The 17,720-nt window shown below is 34.4% G+C and overlaps 3 protein-coding genes across 6 annotated transcripts; all 3 read right to left on the reverse strand.

Annotated features, from left to right (window-relative positions):
- Positions 1-1,133: 1,133 nt before the first annotated feature.
- On the reverse strand, positions 1,134-4,946 carry LOC105780028 (arabinosyltransferase RRA3). 2 transcript variants are annotated; one of them, XR_001129171.2, is made up of 3 exons: positions 4,057-4,946; positions 1,941-3,244; positions 1,134-1,682 (listed from the first exon to the last, which is right to left on the reverse strand). XR_001129171.2 is itself a non-coding variant. In XM_012604102.2 (2 exons), exons 1-2 carry the CDS (start codon positions 4,222-4,224, stop codon positions 2,120-2,122), a joined length of 1,293 nt encoding a protein of 430 aa, XP_012459556.1. In that variant the 5' UTR covers positions 4,225-4,946; the 3' UTR covers positions 1,734-2,119. The 2 variants fall into 2 exon arrangements, 1 of the variants encoding a protein (XP_012459556.1); XM_012604102.2 differs by lacking the exon at positions 1,134-1,682 and having other exon boundaries at positions 1,734-3,244.
- Positions 4,947-5,342: 396 nt separating this feature from the next.
- Positions 5,343-9,155, reverse strand: LOC105780029 (HVA22-like protein k). The gene is made up of 8 exons (XM_012604103.2): positions 9,010-9,155; positions 8,717-8,775; positions 8,533-8,630; positions 7,937-7,988; positions 7,174-7,237; positions 6,833-6,928; positions 6,538-6,610; positions 5,343-5,853 (listed from the first exon to the last, which is right to left on the reverse strand). The coding sequence occupies exons 1-8, from the start codon at positions 9,025-9,027 to the stop codon at positions 5,741-5,743; spliced, it is 573 nt and encodes a 190-aa protein (XP_012459557.1). The 5' UTR covers positions 9,028-9,155; the 3' UTR covers positions 5,343-5,740.
- A 977-nt stretch (positions 9,156-10,132) lies between these two features.
- On the reverse strand, positions 10,133-13,290 carry LOC105780027 (putative pentatricopeptide repeat-containing protein At3g18840). Of its 3 annotated transcripts, XM_012604101.2 has the most exons (3): positions 10,912-13,290; positions 10,286-10,333; positions 10,133-10,205 (listed from the first exon to the last, which is right to left on the reverse strand). In XM_012604101.2, the coding sequence occupies exon 1, from the start codon at positions 13,007-13,009 to the stop codon at positions 10,985-10,987; it is 2,025 nt and encodes a 674-aa protein (XP_012459555.1). In that variant the 5' UTR covers positions 13,010-13,290; the 3' UTR covers positions 10,133-10,205; positions 10,286-10,333; positions 10,912-10,984. The 3 variants fall into 3 exon arrangements, with proteins under 3 accessions (XP_012459555.1, XP_012459553.1, XP_012459552.1); XM_012604099.2 differs by lacking the exon at positions 10,286-10,333; XM_012604098.2 differs by having other exon boundaries at positions 10,188-10,333.
- Positions 13,291-17,720: the final 4,430 nt, after the last annotated feature.

The raw sequence follows: 17,720 nt of genomic DNA on the forward strand, positions 1-17,720 counted from the left end.
TTAACTTTATCCGACAAATTTAAATAGCTAAAAAAATGTCAAATAGTGGATTTAAATAAAAATATTAGACTCGGGAAATTAATTTTGACAAAAAAGAAGAAGCTTAAGTCATGATTGGACCCTTAAATCATGGTTGTTTGAATTGGATTGGATTGATTAGATCGAGAACCGACTGAGATACCGGTCAGGAGAAAAGAATTAGATTGATTGACCCAAGAATTGGTACAAAGCGATTAAACCAGACAAAAACAGTTGAATTGGAATTTTTATTTTTAAATTTTTAACAATTTATTTAATTGAACCAAATGAATTGGTCGAATTGATGACCTGAACAATTCGACTATTGATCCGATTTTGAAAACCTCGCCTTGAACTTTCTTTTTATTATCATTTTGGCACTTAAACTTTTGTTGTCCCACTTTGATACCTAAATTATCAAATTCGTCCCATTTTATTCTCAAAATTACTCATGTTCAATAAGAATATGTCACATTTTATGTTCTTATAGGCAACTTTTATTTTTTTAGTAATTGAGACGAAATGATAGTTGAACTTAAGTACTAAAGTGGTAAAAAAATGTTTAGATACTAAAGTGAGAAAATATATATAATTCAACACTCAAATTGTGACACAAGCCAAATATTAAGCTTGTTTAAAAATAGGGCAGACTAATATTGAGAGCTTGAGGGTTAACTTGCTTTCAAGTTTATAATTTAATATTTTCTTTCAAAAATTACATTAACTTGAAATAGTATAATGAAAATAATTTATTAAAACTTAAAAATTATTGAGGAGATTAGATATTGTTGATGGGAGAACACCCTTAAAAGGAAAAGAAAAGAAATAAAAGAATGATATTTGAGAATCACTATTTCTTTATTTTTTCATCTACTTAACACTGTTTTCGAAACCAAACAAATCAGGGTATTGATCTGGAATAAGGGGTTAAACCAGTTGATCCATGAACCGATGCAAGCCAATTGAATCACTTTTTTCAAATATATTTTTAATAATTTAGTTAATTGAACCAAACAAAATTGATCGGACTGATCGAATCTAAAATTGCTAGTTGAATCGATTTCAACTTCAATTCGATTTTGAAAAGCTTGTTACAACTGCATTGTGTCATAGCCAAAATTTAACACTATGATATTCGGTTACGAAACTTGTTGATTCTTGAAAAATTACAGATACAACAAAATGCCTAGAGATAGGAAAGACTGGGGTGGCTATGCTTTAATGCATTCTTGCCTACGGATCTCTCATCTTTGTAACAAATTGTTGCAATGTTGTCCCACTATTTATTGGCTGTTACGTAACGAATTTTGACCGCAATAGTCGTGATGCGATTCGGAGAAGTTCGTTTCTGTTACAATGCGACCATTGCATTGCATTGCAGCTACAATTTCTTACTATACATCCTCCTCAGGCACTCTCATTGTTTTACCAATACATCCACTGGCTTTGCTCATTTTGATACTAATTGAATCCCATAAGTGAGTTCTATTTGATCATTAACCATTAGCCGATTAATTCAAAACCGAATATACCAAAAGACTTGTCTAATAAAATGTGTAGTTCGCTCATTCATATACACAAAGGTCTTCATTTTCTTATTTGAAATGACATTAACACATCCACTACGATCATGCCACTTGTTTATACGCCCATTTTTCGGAACCCTTCAATAAGAAAAAGGGTAATATTTTTACTCTAAATGGAAGAAGTGTAGATGTCCTAAAAAGGTTTTCAATATGTTCAAAAGTTCAAGCATAAACCCTAGTTAAGCCTTCTTCACATGAATAGACATATCAAAAAGTGAAAGAGTCGAGGAGTTCGTATCGATTGGTACGAACTTTGAACTGCTATTAAAGGAAAAATTCAAAGCAGTCAAAGAACAAATCTTAATAGCAAAGATAGAATAAAGTAAAACTATGTACCTTTGGGTAGTTGCTTTTACTTTCTGCACAAGTAGGGAATAAAGAGAATGAACCACCTTTCTTTTGTGTATGTGTGTACTCGTATCTGTGTAATGAATATGCTTCGGTTTGAGCCATTTACAGGATGAGTCTTTCGCACCAGTTGCTGACTTGTGAAGTTGTGATGAGTAAAGCACAGTTTACCATTCCCATTCTGAACCATCGGGAAAAGGTTTCAATGCATCGCGGTTGCCATCAACGTAGAATTCCATGACAGCTTTCATTCGTTGGAGCTTATTAGGATGGTAATTTACGTGAACAATGACCGGCTTAAGCTTACTCAGTCTATCATCTTTCCTCACAGTCTTGAAAAGGACTTTGCTGTTCATAAAGAGATAGAAATCCATAGTTCTCCGAGCAGCATGAAGCCCTTCATACCCGAGATGTGAAGGGAAAAAAAGTTCCTCATTGAAAACTGCCTGGTCCCATGACTTTGGTTCCTTAGCAAGGCGACCAGCCACACGATCTAAGAGCTCGATTGAAGGGATTGTAGGTCTGATATAGAAGAAACCAGAGTTAAAAACCCATATACGCATTGTGTGTGCATATCGAGCCCATCCCATTGCAGGTTCATCAAAGACATCATCGAATCCATAAGCTGTCATGTTATCATGGCCATCGGTCATGGATTCCACATCTGAATCTCTATAAAGATAATCGAAAGGGTTTTGCAAATACACAATATCGATATCCGAAAGGAGAACACTATACCCCAGCTGCAAAAACTCTCTCAAGATATGAAATTTCAATCCCGAAACAGCATGGTTATTCCCTGTCCTCCCAATGGAAGCAATCCCATCATTTGCATCTCTCGTAAACACTGGAACATTATTTGACTTGCAAAATTCAGTGATCTTATCATCCAAAGCAACAACCAAATAATTAGTTATGCCAACTCTCTTAATGTTTGTGAACCAAATCTCTAATGACTCCTTCACTTTCCAGTTTGCAAGTGCCACTATAAGCTCTCTTCCGACAGCAACAGCTTCCAGAATTACCGCCAATCTCGGATTAACGGATTCATCTGGAATCACCGTGGGGTTTGTTCTTAAACCTTTAACGGTTCCGGAAGGCCCCGCTTTACGCCATTTACCCAATGCCTCGATTTGTTTCTGTGCATGATCTTTCTTTTGTTCAGCCAACCTAACCTTTTCAGTAAGCTCCTTAACTTGTTGTCTCAACTCTTCGTTTTTCTCCAATTCGGCCGCATACTCTGCTTTCAACTCGTTCAACCTATGAGACGACTCACATTTGGAAGATAGAACCTAACAGTAAAAATTGCAGTCATTTTGTTTACTAATTACCACATCGGTGCTGAATAAAATTCCCACTTAACAAACACTAGATTAGATGATCAAATCTAACATCAACAAACTCTGTAAAAACCCAAATAAACCATTACCAGATTTAGAAACATTTTACAACATAAATATATCAATTCTGAATACCAAATTAACTAAATAACGTGGTTCAAAATTCCAATAAACCAAGAAAAAAAATGAAGAGCAGAAGTCAGTCATAACATTGCAGTAAAAAGACCCCTCTGGTCACTTTTAAATTCTATCTTGAGCAAATTGATCCCTCTAAAAAAAATTAGAGCAATTTGTCCCATCAATTTCAAAAGTGAGCAACTAAGGACAACATAGTTTTTATTGGTTAATAACAAATTTAGCCTGCAACATTTACACAAATCCAAGGCTAAATTTGTTATTATAACAATCAAAATTATGTACAATTGACAGACAACGTTAACCCCATGATTAACTATCCTTAGTTGCTCACTTTCAAAATTGAGAGGGATTAAATTGTTCTAATCTTTTGAGAGGGATCAATTTGACCAATATCGAGATTGAGAAGGACATAGAGGAGTTTTACTTAACATTGCTAAAAGCTCGATACAGAATTCTCCAGTTTCAGTCCAAAGCAAAAATATAAATAAATAACAAATTTAGCATCCCAATTAACAAAGGAATGAAAATTGAAGTAAAGGGTATATAATTAAGGCATAAAGTAAATCAAGATTTGATCTAAAGAGCAAGTGAATTGAATTCCTGAAAATGCAGAAAATGAAAGGAACCTGGGAGTGGAAAGCAGGGGAATAGAAAGAGAGGAAACCGTGAGGATAAAGAAAAGCGAAGAGGCAACCAATGGAAATCCCAATGGCAACAGCTATTAATATTCTTGATTTCACCACTGACTGCGATGCCTTTCTCATCAACCCACCTTCCCTTCGTCCGCCTATCATTTTTTTTGGTAGGGCGGGGGCGGGGGGTTGCAGTGTTTTTAACTGTAAATTTGGAAATATTGAAAGGCGAGAGAGCAAAGTGGGGGTGTTGTGTTCTTCAAGTTTAAACTAAACAACACTATTTCAAACAACAATATTATAATTAAGGGTGAATTACAACAACCATAGCTAAACTTTGATTTAAATTACATTTCAGCTACCCAACTTTCAAAATTTTATAAAATTATCACTAACATTAATCATCCAATTGTTAAGTGTCATTAACACTATTTATCTTAGGTGACATGTTAAACTATTCCACATATTTTTTTAAAAAATATTTCCTTTTCCTATTTCTGAATTGTTTTCTTTGATTAAAAAATTATTTCCGAAACTATTGATCAATTTATTTCTTTTCTTTCCTCCTCTGCAACAATGGACGATCTAACCCTTTCCCTTTTTCTTGAATCTCAACTGTTCCTTCTCCGGCGAAAATAGGCATCAAAATGCTTCTCTCAATGGCTTCTTCACAAATCCCCACTCAATTTTCTTCAAAACTCGATTTTTAGAAATTAAATCAACTTTGAAACCACTTAACTCCAGCTCTCTATTGCTAACCGTTAGACCAACCTCGTTTTTTAATATGGTGCTTCTTCTCGCCTTCTCACCATCTAATGTTAGAGCTCATGGAAATGAGTTAAAGTTTCCGTGTAACACGAGCAAGATTTTCGATGGCTATGTTTGCTGCACGGATCAACAAAATCGTGTGTAGTTTGAGGTAAGCCAAATACTATGCATGGATGATATAAGTGCTGTAAAAACAATCTCAAGGCTCTGTATTTTCTGCCTAGAAAAACAAAAGCCGCCCAAGGGTTTGTCATGCATTTCAAGAAAAATTAGCAAGCCGAGCATGAGTAGCAAACCACTCAAAAACTTCACAAGATCTTGATTGTTTTTAACATGTAATATGATATTGTTATATAATTAGATGTTTCTGATATGTAATGTGATGTAAATTAATCGCTTCTCTTCAATCTTTGATATAGCATATTGAAATTTCAATCATCAAAATATAACTCTCCACAATCTTAAATGCATGCATATATATATATTATATATGATTCTCGAGGCACACAATCTATCAATAGAGGATGAAATACATTCACCAAATTAAACAAATATAAATCATGTAAAAGATTATGAATATTTTAGTTTTACATTGACATTGAAGAAAGGTTGACTATAACAATTTCTATACCTTGTACAAATTTTCCCTCAGCAAAAGCTGCAAAGGCAAAAATTATAGATAAAAACCTCCTATTTACAAATATATATACACACACACAAACATGATAGTAGGATGGATCCAAGAAATCATATTTCCAACAGAAACTCTGTATGTATATACTGAACCTTTTTTAAAGCTTATCCGAAACTCGAGAAATATTGGCACAAACAAATATTTAACCAAAAGTGGTAGAATAAGGAGGTTACCAATAGAGGCAATGTCTGCAAATTAAGGCTTATTATGACCGCATCAGTCTTCACTGTTTGATTGTGTATCTGAAGAATCTACTTGTCTCGGGCCTTCAATGGAACGATTTTGTGGTGTTTGCATAGGGTGAATAAGATACCAAACAATCTGGTTCACTGGTAATAAGAAGAAAACGAGAGATTCAATTCCACTGAAGCTTTTACACTTATTTTGATTTTTTAAATTTCTTTTATATTGCATCAAACTTAACCATAAGAACAAATTAGAGCCTTAAAACCTAGCAATGTGTTTAGAAAAATGCTTAGTGAAGTGGTAGGTTTAAGAAAAAAATAGGTGAATGTACTTAAGAGGTCCCTCTATTATAGGGACCTCATCAATATAGCCTCTCTACTATTATATGGATCAATTAAGTCTCTATACTATTAAAAAGAATCAAACAAGGCCAAATTGAAATAGAGTTAACATTTACTGTTAAAAAAATCATTTACTGTTTAAGAGAGTTGATATTTTTAAGTTTTTATGGTTCTATAAACAAAATCTTTTGTCTTCTGTTTGGAATTGAACAGCAATTGAAAAAATAAGTTTCAAGACATTTTTTACACTGTAAATGTTAACTTTGTTATTACAATTTAGACTTTTTTGAATTTTTTTAATAGTATAGGGAGTAAATTGATCCATTTAATGATAGAGAGACAAATTTGATCCAATCCCTATAATACAAGGATCTCCCAGGTACTTTAATAAAAAAAAATGTAAATACAGAAACTTTAAATATAGCTTTGCAGGTGAGTGTGGTACTTCCAACATAGAATAAAATTAATAATGGTCCAATGATGTACCTGATGCCATGAGCTTCACGATAAGTGTCCTTGAAAACTTGATTTCTGCTTGGCGTGCGCTAACTATTTTGCTCTACAGTTTCATTAAATCAATCAGGCCTCTAACATTTTACAATTACTGTTAAATGTTTAAATTCCTAGTCTAAAATAGAAACCAGGGAATCACCCTCCAGTTTAGTGACAAAATCATGTTTGTGGAAATAAGAATGAAGATGGAACCAGTGGTTGATGAGTGGAAATTATCGGCATGAACCACAACAAACACTTGTAATATAACAAAGGAACAAATTCTTACCATTTCACTGTTAATGAACTCCAATATTTTATCAAACGTAGCTTGGTGCCTAAGTAGAAATGGACGGAGATGGCTCTTATACAAATGCTTGGCCCCCTGTTAGAGACCAATCAGTTATGAAGTGTATATTGTTCATCTAGTTGCATATATAAACAATAACAAAAAAGGAATATTCAAATACAGTTTGCAAAAAATACGGAATAACAGTATCTATTTTTTCGGTTTGACTTAAGAGTGCAATTATACCCTAATAAACATGGATACCCTTTTAAAATTGGTGCGTGCAGGATCAAAGTAATAAGCTATCCTATCTGTGAAACAGAAGCAAAAACTGAGCTTACATTGGAAGATGGAAGTTGAAGCCAAACTAGAAAAGCAAATTTTGCATGATTGTAGAGAGGGAACCTGAGGAAACAAACAAAATGAACTTCCTTATAACACTTGAAAGAGAATGCTTTAAACCTAGAAATAAGCAAGAACCAGCACCAAAAGAAATAATCAGTAAATCCAAACATTGATCAACCATATATGTAATAAATTAGTTGTATAAAAAGTGTAGCAAGAACAATTCATTATGGAACTTTAATTCTGATAGTTCACTTGTAAATATGAAGCAAAAAACCGAACAACATAAAAAAAAGAAAGGTAAAATGATCTCTCTAGTTCCTCTCAATTTCGAAAGTGAGCAATTAAGGACAACTAATCATTATGTTTACATCGTCTATCAATTGTACATAATTTTGATTGGTATAATAACAAATTTAGCTCTTGATGTTTACACATTCTGTCAATTTGTTAATGATTAAACAAATTTAGCCTGCAACATTTGTTGAATCTTTCAGAATCTAGACCAAATTGACAAAACATGTAAACATCGAGAGCTAAATTTGTTATTATACCAATCAAAATTATGTACAATTGACTGAAGACATTAATGATGTGATTGATTGTCCTTAATTGCTCACTTTCGAAATTGATAGGGATTAAATTGCTCTGATTTTTTTAGAAGGACCAATTTGCGCAATTTCAAATTTGAGAAGGACTGGAGAGGTCTTTTTACCAAAAAAATCCATTCCTGCAACAATTAAGTTTAAGAAAAGGTACCAGGAGAGGATTTTGTCAGCAAACACTTCAGCAACACTAAAAGATCCATAAACTGCAAACAAAAAATAAGAACTTCTGTGAAACGTAAAAACAGAGTTGAATAATGCATTCAAGCAACTTAATCAGTATGAACTTCATTAGCCCCAGCTTCAAGTAGACCAAATACTTTTGGATATGACATGATTACGGAAAACAAAGACAATACACACAAAAAGAAACATGAACACGACACAAAAATTTGAATGCGTCTAAATCTATATAACACATTATTAACTTCTCAAAATGTATCTTAATATATAATATCTAAAACACATTAATAGCACAAGAAAACAAGGCAAGCAGGGCATGAAAAAATGGATAATCTAACTCCATAGTCCATCAGTAGTACATAAAAATAAAATTTGCATAGGGTATATGCATCGGTGAAATGGCGATTTCATTGTGTGCTTTATCGTGCGTGTTTGTTCCCAACTATAACTTGTCCATCGGAAACAAAATCCAATAAAGAAGCCATCTTTTAGACAATAATATAATTGAACAAATTCATGATGCATGTAAAACAGAGATAAGTTGAAAAATTGGAATAGCAGGGTAACCAGTCCAATAAAGAAGCCATTTTTGCTGCTCGTTTTGATCTTTGTTTTCAATCGCTTTAAAAGTCGAGTAAACTGGTATTACAGTCCCAACTGTACAACTATGAAATAAAATTAAAAAAAAAATTAGCAACAGAATCATAATCAATGGAGAAAAGATTTGACAAGTTTTTGACTAAGAGCTTACCATGCCGTTCGAACAACAATATTGGAACTAATTGGAGAGAAAAGCAGTTTTAATCCAACCTAGACAAATTCAATAACCAATTATTACTAACTCGACATAAATTAAACCCTAATTGTTCTTAACAATGATTTTCTTTTCTTTTTAAGTTAAACTAAGCAGACAGTACTAATTCTTAATTGAATGCAGAAAATGTATAAACTAAACCCTAAATTAGCTGATAAATAACCATTTCAAACTTGTTAACATAGTTAAATATTAAAAATAAATTGCAAAACAAAAAAGAAATGAGAGACCTCGCTCGGTAGATCCATAAAATTTTCTGGAAATTGGAGAGAGAGATTGGGTTTTGAAGGGAGATTGTTGAATTTGCAGAGTACAGTTGAAAGTTTGATGACTTCGATTGCGGTGCTTTAAAGAATTCCCTAATTCGAATTGGAAACTGGAGGACACACAATCAGAAGCAGGATTCAATAAGAAAATTCGTCTTTTTACTATGCCCCAGTCCTATAAATCTTCAAACTTTTGCAATTTAATCTCTTTGCTTTTATTTCCAGAAAGGGATAAAACAACTTTTAGCCTCTGTAGTTACAAACTTTTTCCAATTTGGTAGAACGCATAAAATCTCAAGTAATAATAAACGGGTTAATTTATCATTTGGTACCTGAATTTGACTCTAATGTTTAGTTTGGTGCTTGAGTTTTTGGTATTGCTACCAAAATGACCCGTAATTTTTATCATGAAAACACTTGATTTTAAAATTAAAGTAAAAATATTTTGAATGAACATAAAATGTAAATCAAATGCTTTTATGGGTAAAAATCAAAGGATAAAGACTTATTTAATTATAAAATAGTTTAAAGACTTATTTAAACAAAGTGGAGTAGTTTAAGGGCTTTTTAGTATATTAGCCAACTATCTTTTATGTTTAAGGGCTTTTTATAAGGAAGTCCCTATAGCTTAGTGGTAGAGCATCGGCCTTTGTAAATTGAAGGTCTTTAAAATTTTTATATTTATATAATATTTTGTTATTTTTCTGTTATATATTTAAAGTATTATATTTATATAATATTTTAGATTTTAATATTAAAGTAATTTTTTGACAAGTCACAAGTGTTCTTAGAGTAATTAAAAATAAATATTAAAAAAGATATATGACAGTTTATTAAGGTTATATGTAAAAAACAAAAACAAAAAAAACACACAATTAATTATATCCTTGGAATCAATGATTATAAAATTTGGAATAAAATTTGTAAAGATAAAGGGTTAATCAAATACACATCAATTTATATTCACATAATCTCTGCCTCTACCTTTGTCTTGCTCTGCATATTTTGGCCTAGTTTAGCATTGTTGTTGCAGTTGTAAAATGTCATTTCTATCTTTATGAAGAAACAAGATAAATGAATGGATTACCAGATTGGACACCATGGACCCAAATTCAATGATAATTGATTGTTTATATCATTAAGCTCCCAAAGTCTTGGCCCTGTAAAATTTTTAAGGGTTAGTTCCTTTAAAAATAATGAAATTATAAGTTAATACAATGCATAAAACTAGGACACTTAAAAAGAATCTCTGGCTTCGCCTCTTCTCCAAAGAACGAATAGAGGATACCTATTTCAGAAAGAAAACAATGAAACCAGTAAATTCAAATTTGATTTCATAGGCCAAAGTTAATAAAATACTATCAATGCAACATTCCATGTGATCCCACAAACCTGAATCCGAGTAACATTCAACAACCTTGAGTCGGAAAAGCAAGCAAAAGAAGATGAGAAACAAAAAACGATGGTAAAAGTACCATGGAGGCCCTCTACTAGAAGTCAAATTGCATTTTGCTCCTTTTACTACAAGCTGGTCATTTGCTATTTGATCTAATGTACAGGGACTAATTTGCTCATTTTCTAGTAAGAGTAAAATGCAATCCAACTCCTAGTACAAAGGGAAAGTATGATAATTGTGCCAATAATTTAGCTAAAAAGCATTACAAACAGACATGATTTTCATCCCTAAAGGATTAAGTTGTACAAACTTTGTATTAAGAGGACATCAAAGATGCAAAAATGCTGTTATAGTATTGCATTTAACAATCTAAAAATAAAAACATAATAAATAAAGAGATGAAGAATGGTTATTCTACAATGAATATGTATAAGAATAACCTGTTCACCATCATGAAACTGTTAACATACCTCCTGAATATACATGGCACTGAATGGGCATCAAAAACCAGATGACACCATGGAATGACATGTTCGAGTTCTTTCAAAGGAATGCCTCAACAGGTTCTCGTAGTTCTTTGCTTAAGCAGTCTAATGTTGCATAAATAGTCTCAGCTTTCGAGTGGGATCTGTCACTAGAGATAAAAGTATTAACTCCATTTTCCACAAAAACCCAACTGCAACCAGCAAACTTCTTGACTTTCCCTCTCATCTCCTTCCTTATCCTCCCCATCTCAGCCCAGTTACCTTCTGCAGCATAAATATTAGCCAACTGAACATAACGAGCCCCGTTATCTCCTTCAATTCTTAGTAGTATCTCTTCTGCTTCTTGGGCTAATTCCACATTTTTATTTACCCTACAAGCATTCAGAAATGCCCCCATAATAGCAGCATCATGCTCTATCGGAATGGCTTTCATAAATGCCACAGCTTTGTCTAATCGGTTAGCCCTCCCATACAGATCAATCATACAAGCATTGTGGTCGTTCTCAGGCAATATCTTATAAACTTCTTTCATGGAATTAAAGTATTGTTCCCCGAGTTCTACTAAACCGCAGTGACGGCAAGCTGATAGAAGTGCAACAAAGGTAACAACATCGGGTTTGATTGCTTGATGCAGCATTTCCTCAAACAGCTGGAAAGCTTTACTTTCATGCCCATGGTGAGCATAGCCAGTCATCATAACATTATAAATGACTGAATCCTTAACCTTAACCATTCGAAACATCTTTTCTGCATATGCAATATTCCCGCATTTCGAGTACATATCGATCATAGCACTAAATAGCTTCTCATCCATTTCGATTCCCACTCTCAGCATAAAACCATGAGTCTGCTTTCCTGGATCCAGAGCAGCTTGTATGGCACAAGCACCAAGGACACTCATAAGTATCAAACCATCAGGAACAGTTGCTTCTTTGTCCCAATATTCACTCAAGAGTTGAAACACTGCATCACAATTCCGTGATTTGAGATAACCGGAAAATAATGCTGTCCACACCACAGAATTCTTCTCAGCCAATGAATCGAAAAGCCGCCGTGCTTCTACCATATTACCTTGAGATGAATAACCCACAATCATTGAAGTGACTGAAAACGAGTTGTTTCTCCCACTACACAAATGCATTAACTCTGCATACTTCATTTTACCACACTTGCAATAAAGATCAACGATGCCACTAATTACAAACAGATTCGAAATCAAACCATTCTTCAAAACCCACCCATGAACTTCCTTTCCAGCTTTCAAATTCTTCAATGTAGCGCAAGCACTTAGAACAGTTGTAAAAGTATGTTCATTCCATCTAAACCCATTCTCTCTCATCATAACAAACAACTTCAATGACTCTTCTAAATAACCATGTTGTTGATAACCTGAAATCAAAGTATTCCAAGATACAGCATCATTCAACTCAGGGTCTTTCCAAAAAAGTTCCAAAGCCATTTCCATCTCATTTTCTCTACAAAAAGCTGCCACCATTGCATTCTTGGAAACCAAATCAACCAACCCACACCCGCCTTTATAAACTTGAAAGGCTTCTTTAAAACACCCACATTTAGAATACATGTCAATGAGAGAACTCACAGCAAACCCAGTTTTGTCATTCCTTGTTTTCACCATAAAACAATGTAACTGAGCACCATAGCTCAATTTACCCAACTTCGCACTCAAGTTCAGTATTGTAGTTACTGTAAATTCGTCGATTTTTATCTTATCCTCACAAGCCGTTTGCATGTCGTAAAATAATTCAAGCGCGGGAGTTTCATACCCATCGGTGCTTACATAACCAGATAACATGGAATTATAAGTGACCAAGTCTTTCCGTGGTGCAGCATCGAATAAAGCACGCGCTTGAGTTAGGTTTTGGAATTTTATATAGGCGGATATGATTGTGTTCCAAGAGAAAACGTTTCGTTCTGGCATTTCATCGAACAGTTTTCGAGCTTCATGAATACGGCCATGTTTGGAATACAGATGAATGAGTTGATTGGATGTGAGAATGGGCAATGAAAAGCCAGCTTTGATTGATTGAACGTGGAATATTAAACCATCTCTCAACGACCTCATTCATGCAAAAACTGGAATGGGAAATCGGTATTCAAGTCTTCAACCAGAAACAGTGTCGAGAGAAAGGATATTGGCAACTAAACAAGGACCAAAACTTTACATTCAGGCTAGCGCAACAGGGCGGGAGTGGATCATGACACACGGACTTCCACCCTTGGGAACCAAGACCAGGTGGAGGGTCTATCTCTCTTTCCTTTTCCTTCAATGGCAAAAGTAACCCTGCTAGCAGTTGCACTAATATATATATGCTTTCCTTCAAACTTTTTTTAACAGGAAAATACTTCGCCATGATTCCCACTTTGTTTTAAGTTTTTTTATATATAAATTAATCTTGAACTTTCTTCTTACATTGGGATAGGGGTGTGCATAATTCGGGTAAAACCGAAAAAATTCGGTTAACCGACCGAATTCGGTTAATCGGTCGGTTAACCGAATTTTTCGATCGGGGTCGGTTAATTTTTTATGATTTTTGGTTAACGGTTAATTCGGTTCGAAACCGGTCGGTTAACCGAAAATTTTCGATTAACCGAAAAAATTAATAAATAAAATTATCCAACCCAACCCAAATTCAATTACCCAACCCAATAAAACTAAAACTAAAGTTTACCCAATTACCCAATCCAATAAAACTAAACTAAAAGACAACCCAATTTACTAAAGTCTAAAACTCAATTTACTTTAATAATTTATAAATTTTTTAAATTTTAAAAATAAAAAATAAAAAAATTCGGGTAATTCGGGTAATTCGGGTATTTTTCGGTAATTCGGTTAATTCGGGTAATTCGGTTAATTCGGGTAATTCGGGTAATTCGGGTAATTTTTAACCAAAAATAAAAAATACATAATTTTCGGTTAATTAGGTTAACCGACCTTATTAACCGAAAAAATTTCGGTTCGGTTAAATTTTTTTAAAAAAAAATCGGTTCGGTTAAAATTTTTGGAAGGTCGGTTAATTCGGTTATAGTAATTTCGGGTCGGTTAACCGGTCGGTTAACCGAATGAACACCCCTACATTGGGACGTGGATTTTTCCTGTCTATTTTTTTTGCAAAAAAAAACTATTAGGCATTAATTTTGGGAAAAAAGAATTTAATAAAAAATTCGAGTTCAAACCCCAAATCATGCATTAACTCAACATTTAATTATGAGAAGAGGAAATTAAAATAATCTTATACATTTTATAACTTTTATATGATTAATATTTTAATAATTTTACATTGAATTAAATTTATAACTATGTACATGAAGTTTCGAATTAATCTAATATTTTATCATATTGATTAAGAATATTAATTTTTATATATGAAAATAATTAGATATTTTTAATTTACTCTTGAATCATGTAAAAGATTAGAAGATGGAATATAACAATAAAATATTTACAATATTAATCTTACAGAAAATGTATAAAAGTATGTATAGCTAAATGCGGCTGAAAATGGTGCGAATTATACGCGCACCACAAGAAATTGAAGCACTAGCGTCAACCATGGAGATATATTCTCGGGGCATTTTCCATATAAGTAACAAACGCAAAATCTTGTTAACCTTTCATGATTACCTTCAAAATATTAACGTAGCTAAGGACATTAATAGATGTAAAAATTCAAAGGTTATAAGCATTGAAGAAGATCCAAGTGATGAAATTCAAACATTGATTTTGTTAGATGTCACCTTTCAAAAATAAATATGTAAATCTGGTAAGGGGTCAGGCCCTCAACCCATCCAGCATTGTGTTCTGTCCCCCATTCTTGAACAAGGTAGGCGCCTTTGTCGATAGCTCACACGGTGGTGTTGAATGCCCAGACAGTTAACACAACCGTGCCAAGAAACTGACGAGTTGGCGCAAGGTGGGGTTCGAACCCATGCGTCTAACATATAAAGGACATATTTGCGACATGGGTGGCTCTTAGCTTGGTCTTGTGAACCCCTTAGCTCTTGGCATCATCATGTGAACCACAAACAAAGGTGCACCAGAGCCCTCTTCTGGGTGGGAGGCTAAAATCTTGGAGCTAAAACAGAGCATAGACTCCGCAAGAACACAATACCAGTGTTAAGGGTCCAACCCCAAACAAACTATCTTCAGTACAATCAAGAACCCGTATCCATCATGTTGGAATCCCTATAATTAAGGATAGAAATCTGATGGTATTGGAATCCCTATAATTAAGGATAGAAATCATTGTGATCTCTTGTAAATAGAAACTAATCTCGATTCTTGATTCTTAGGAAATTACGATATCAATTCTCGATTCTTAGGGATTAGGATTTATTTCCTTTAAAATGATTATTTTCTCTTTATAAAGTCGTAAACTAAAGCGGTAGCAATATAATGAATTTTTCCTCCGAGTGTTTTTACATGGCATCGGGCTATAGGATTCACTCGATCCTATTTTTTCTCTAAATTCCCTTACTAAAATTTCGTGGTTTAGTCCATCAATGGGTGATATCAATGAGAATTTCTCTGAAACTGAAACATCACAAATAACTCAGAATATCAATCAGGGAATCACTCAAGGTGAAATTAATTCCTCCCTTATAATCACCAATCATCGGCTAAATGGGAAGAACTTCTTACAATGGTCTCAATCGGTTCTTATGGTGATTCGTGGTCGTGGCAAATTAGGGTACATCAATGGAGAAATCCCACGACCAACCATGGTTGATCCTACTTATGCCACTTGGGAACTCAACAATTCAATTGTAATGGCTTGGCTAATCAATTCGATGGAAGGCCATATAAGCCGCACCTATCTTTTTTTCAAAACTGCAAAAGACATGTGGGATGCAGTCAAAGAAAACTACTCAGATCTTGGAAACGCCTCCCAAGTATTTGAAATCAAGCTTAAGTTAAAGGACATCCGACAAGGAACACTCGAGGTAACTCACTACTATAACAATTTGAAAATTTTGTGGCAAGAACTGGATATGTATTATGAGGCAGATTGGGGTGAAGGCTTAGAACACAACAGGTTTATGGTCCATCTCAACAATGAACGTCTTTATGAGTTTTTAGCAGGACTGAACCGTGAGTTAGATGAGGTCCGTGGCCGAATTCTGGGTAGATCACCTCTTCCAACGATCGGTGAAGCATTTGCAGAAGTTAGAAGAGAAGAAAAGCGTCGTCTTGTCATGATGGGAGATTCAAAGGAACCTAAACCTATGACTCCAATTTCTAATCGTCCTACTGAAACCTCTGCTCTCATCTCCAAAGGTCCACAGCCACAAAAACGTGCTGGAAATGATTCTGGATCAACAAGACCATGGTGTAGTCACTGCAATCGTGTTGGTCATACAAAAGAAAAATGCTTCAAACTCCATGGCTATCCTGAAAAAAAACAGAAGGATAATAAGACTGCCATGTTATCCTCCACTACTGCTGATGATGTTCTTGATGTTCGCTTAACCAAAACACAGCTTGAGACTCTCCATAAGATACTTGGTACTCCCACTACTCATGGATCTCTAGCAACTCAAGGTACGCCTCAACATTGCTTTTGAATCTAATAATCAATCTCCTTGGATACTCGATTGAGGCGCCTCGATCACATGACGGTGACTCCACGTTGTTTCACACCTACACTCCTTGTCATAACAAATCCGAATCCGCATAGATAGTCGACGTTCTTACTCACCGTGGTGGAATAGGAGAAGTACAAATGATGGAGAATTTTCTCTCGATAAAGTCCTACATGTTCCAAACTTGTCCCGTAATTTACTTTCAATTAGTAAACTTACTAAGGATGAAAAAGTTCTTCTTGAATTTTACGCAATTGGTTGTGTGATCAGAAGTAAATCGGGAGGATGATTGGCATTGCTAAAGTTGATGATGGACTATATATTTGGAATAAAAACAAGACACAAGGGGATTGGCTCTATCCATCGCAAAAGAGGACACTATTATGTTATGGCATAGTAGGTTAGGACATCAAACTTTGTGTATTTGAAAAACATCTTCATTGTTATTTGAAATAAAAGTATTAATTTCTTAAAGTGTGAAATTTGCCAATTATCTAAACATACCCGTGTGCCATACCCATTAAAACCACATATTCGGTCCCAACCTTTTTCGTTAATCCATAGTGACCTATGGGGAGCCAGTAGAGTGAAAAATATTACGGGGCTAGATGGTTTATAACATTCATTGATGATCATACTAGGTCATTGGGTCTATCTACTCAAAGAAAATCAAACACCCAAAGTATTCCAAAATTTTCACTCAATGGTTCGAACCCAATTCAACTCTACCATACATACCCTCCAGATCGACAATGGGAGAGAATACTTCAACTCTGTCTTAAGTCCATACCTTTCTAACCAAGGCATTATACACCAAAGCTCTTGTCCGACACTCCTCAACAAAGCGGGATCTCGAGAGGAAAATCGTCATCTTCTTGATGTGGCTCGAGCCATAATGTTCACTATGAATGTTCCAAAATACTTGTGGGGAGAAGTCGTCCTCATCGCTCGCTATCTCATAAACCGAATGCCATCAAAGATCCTCAATTTCCAAACACCTCTAAATACTCTTTTAAAGGCCTTCCTCTATTTCATGTCCCTAATCTTCCGGCCAAAATATTCTAACGTAAAGCTTTTGTCCATAACCATCAACCAAATCAATCCAAACTTGATCCTCGAGCCCACACCGTATCTTCATTGGATATTCCCTACACAAAAGGCTATAAGTGTTACTCACCAACATTGCGTAGAAT

The sequence above is a fragment of the Gossypium raimondii genome, chromosome 4 (assembly GCF_025698545.1).
Source record: "Gossypium raimondii isolate GPD5lz chromosome 4, ASM2569854v1, whole genome shotgun sequence".
In the NCBI taxonomy this organism is placed as follows: Eukaryota; Viridiplantae; Streptophyta; class Magnoliopsida; order Malvales; family Malvaceae; genus Gossypium; species Gossypium raimondii.

Bases quoted from the DNA above. Each gene is read 5' to 3' on its own strand.
- LOC105780028 (XM_012604102.2), bottom strand. From the start codon at position 4,224: ATGATAGGCGGACGAAGGGAAGGTGGGTTGATGAGAAAGGCATCGCAG. The intron at 3,245-4,056 runs GTTCCTTTCATT...TTTTACTGTTAG, and splicing joins CCCCTGCTTTCCACTCCCAG to GTTCTATCTTCCAAATGTGA.
- LOC105780029 (XM_012604103.2), bottom strand. The intron at 6,929-7,173 runs GTAAGCTCAGTT...GGTCTCTAACAG, and splicing joins TTCAACTTCCATCTTCCAAT to GGGGCCAAGCATTTGTATAA. The intron at 6,611-6,832 runs GTAAGAATTTGT...ATGAAACTGTAG, and splicing joins AGTTCATTAACAGTGAAATG to AGCAAAATAGTTAGCGCACG.
- LOC105780027 (XM_012604099.2), bottom strand. From the start codon at position 13,009: ATGAGGTCGTTGAGAGATGGTTTAATATTCCACGTTCAATCAATCAAA.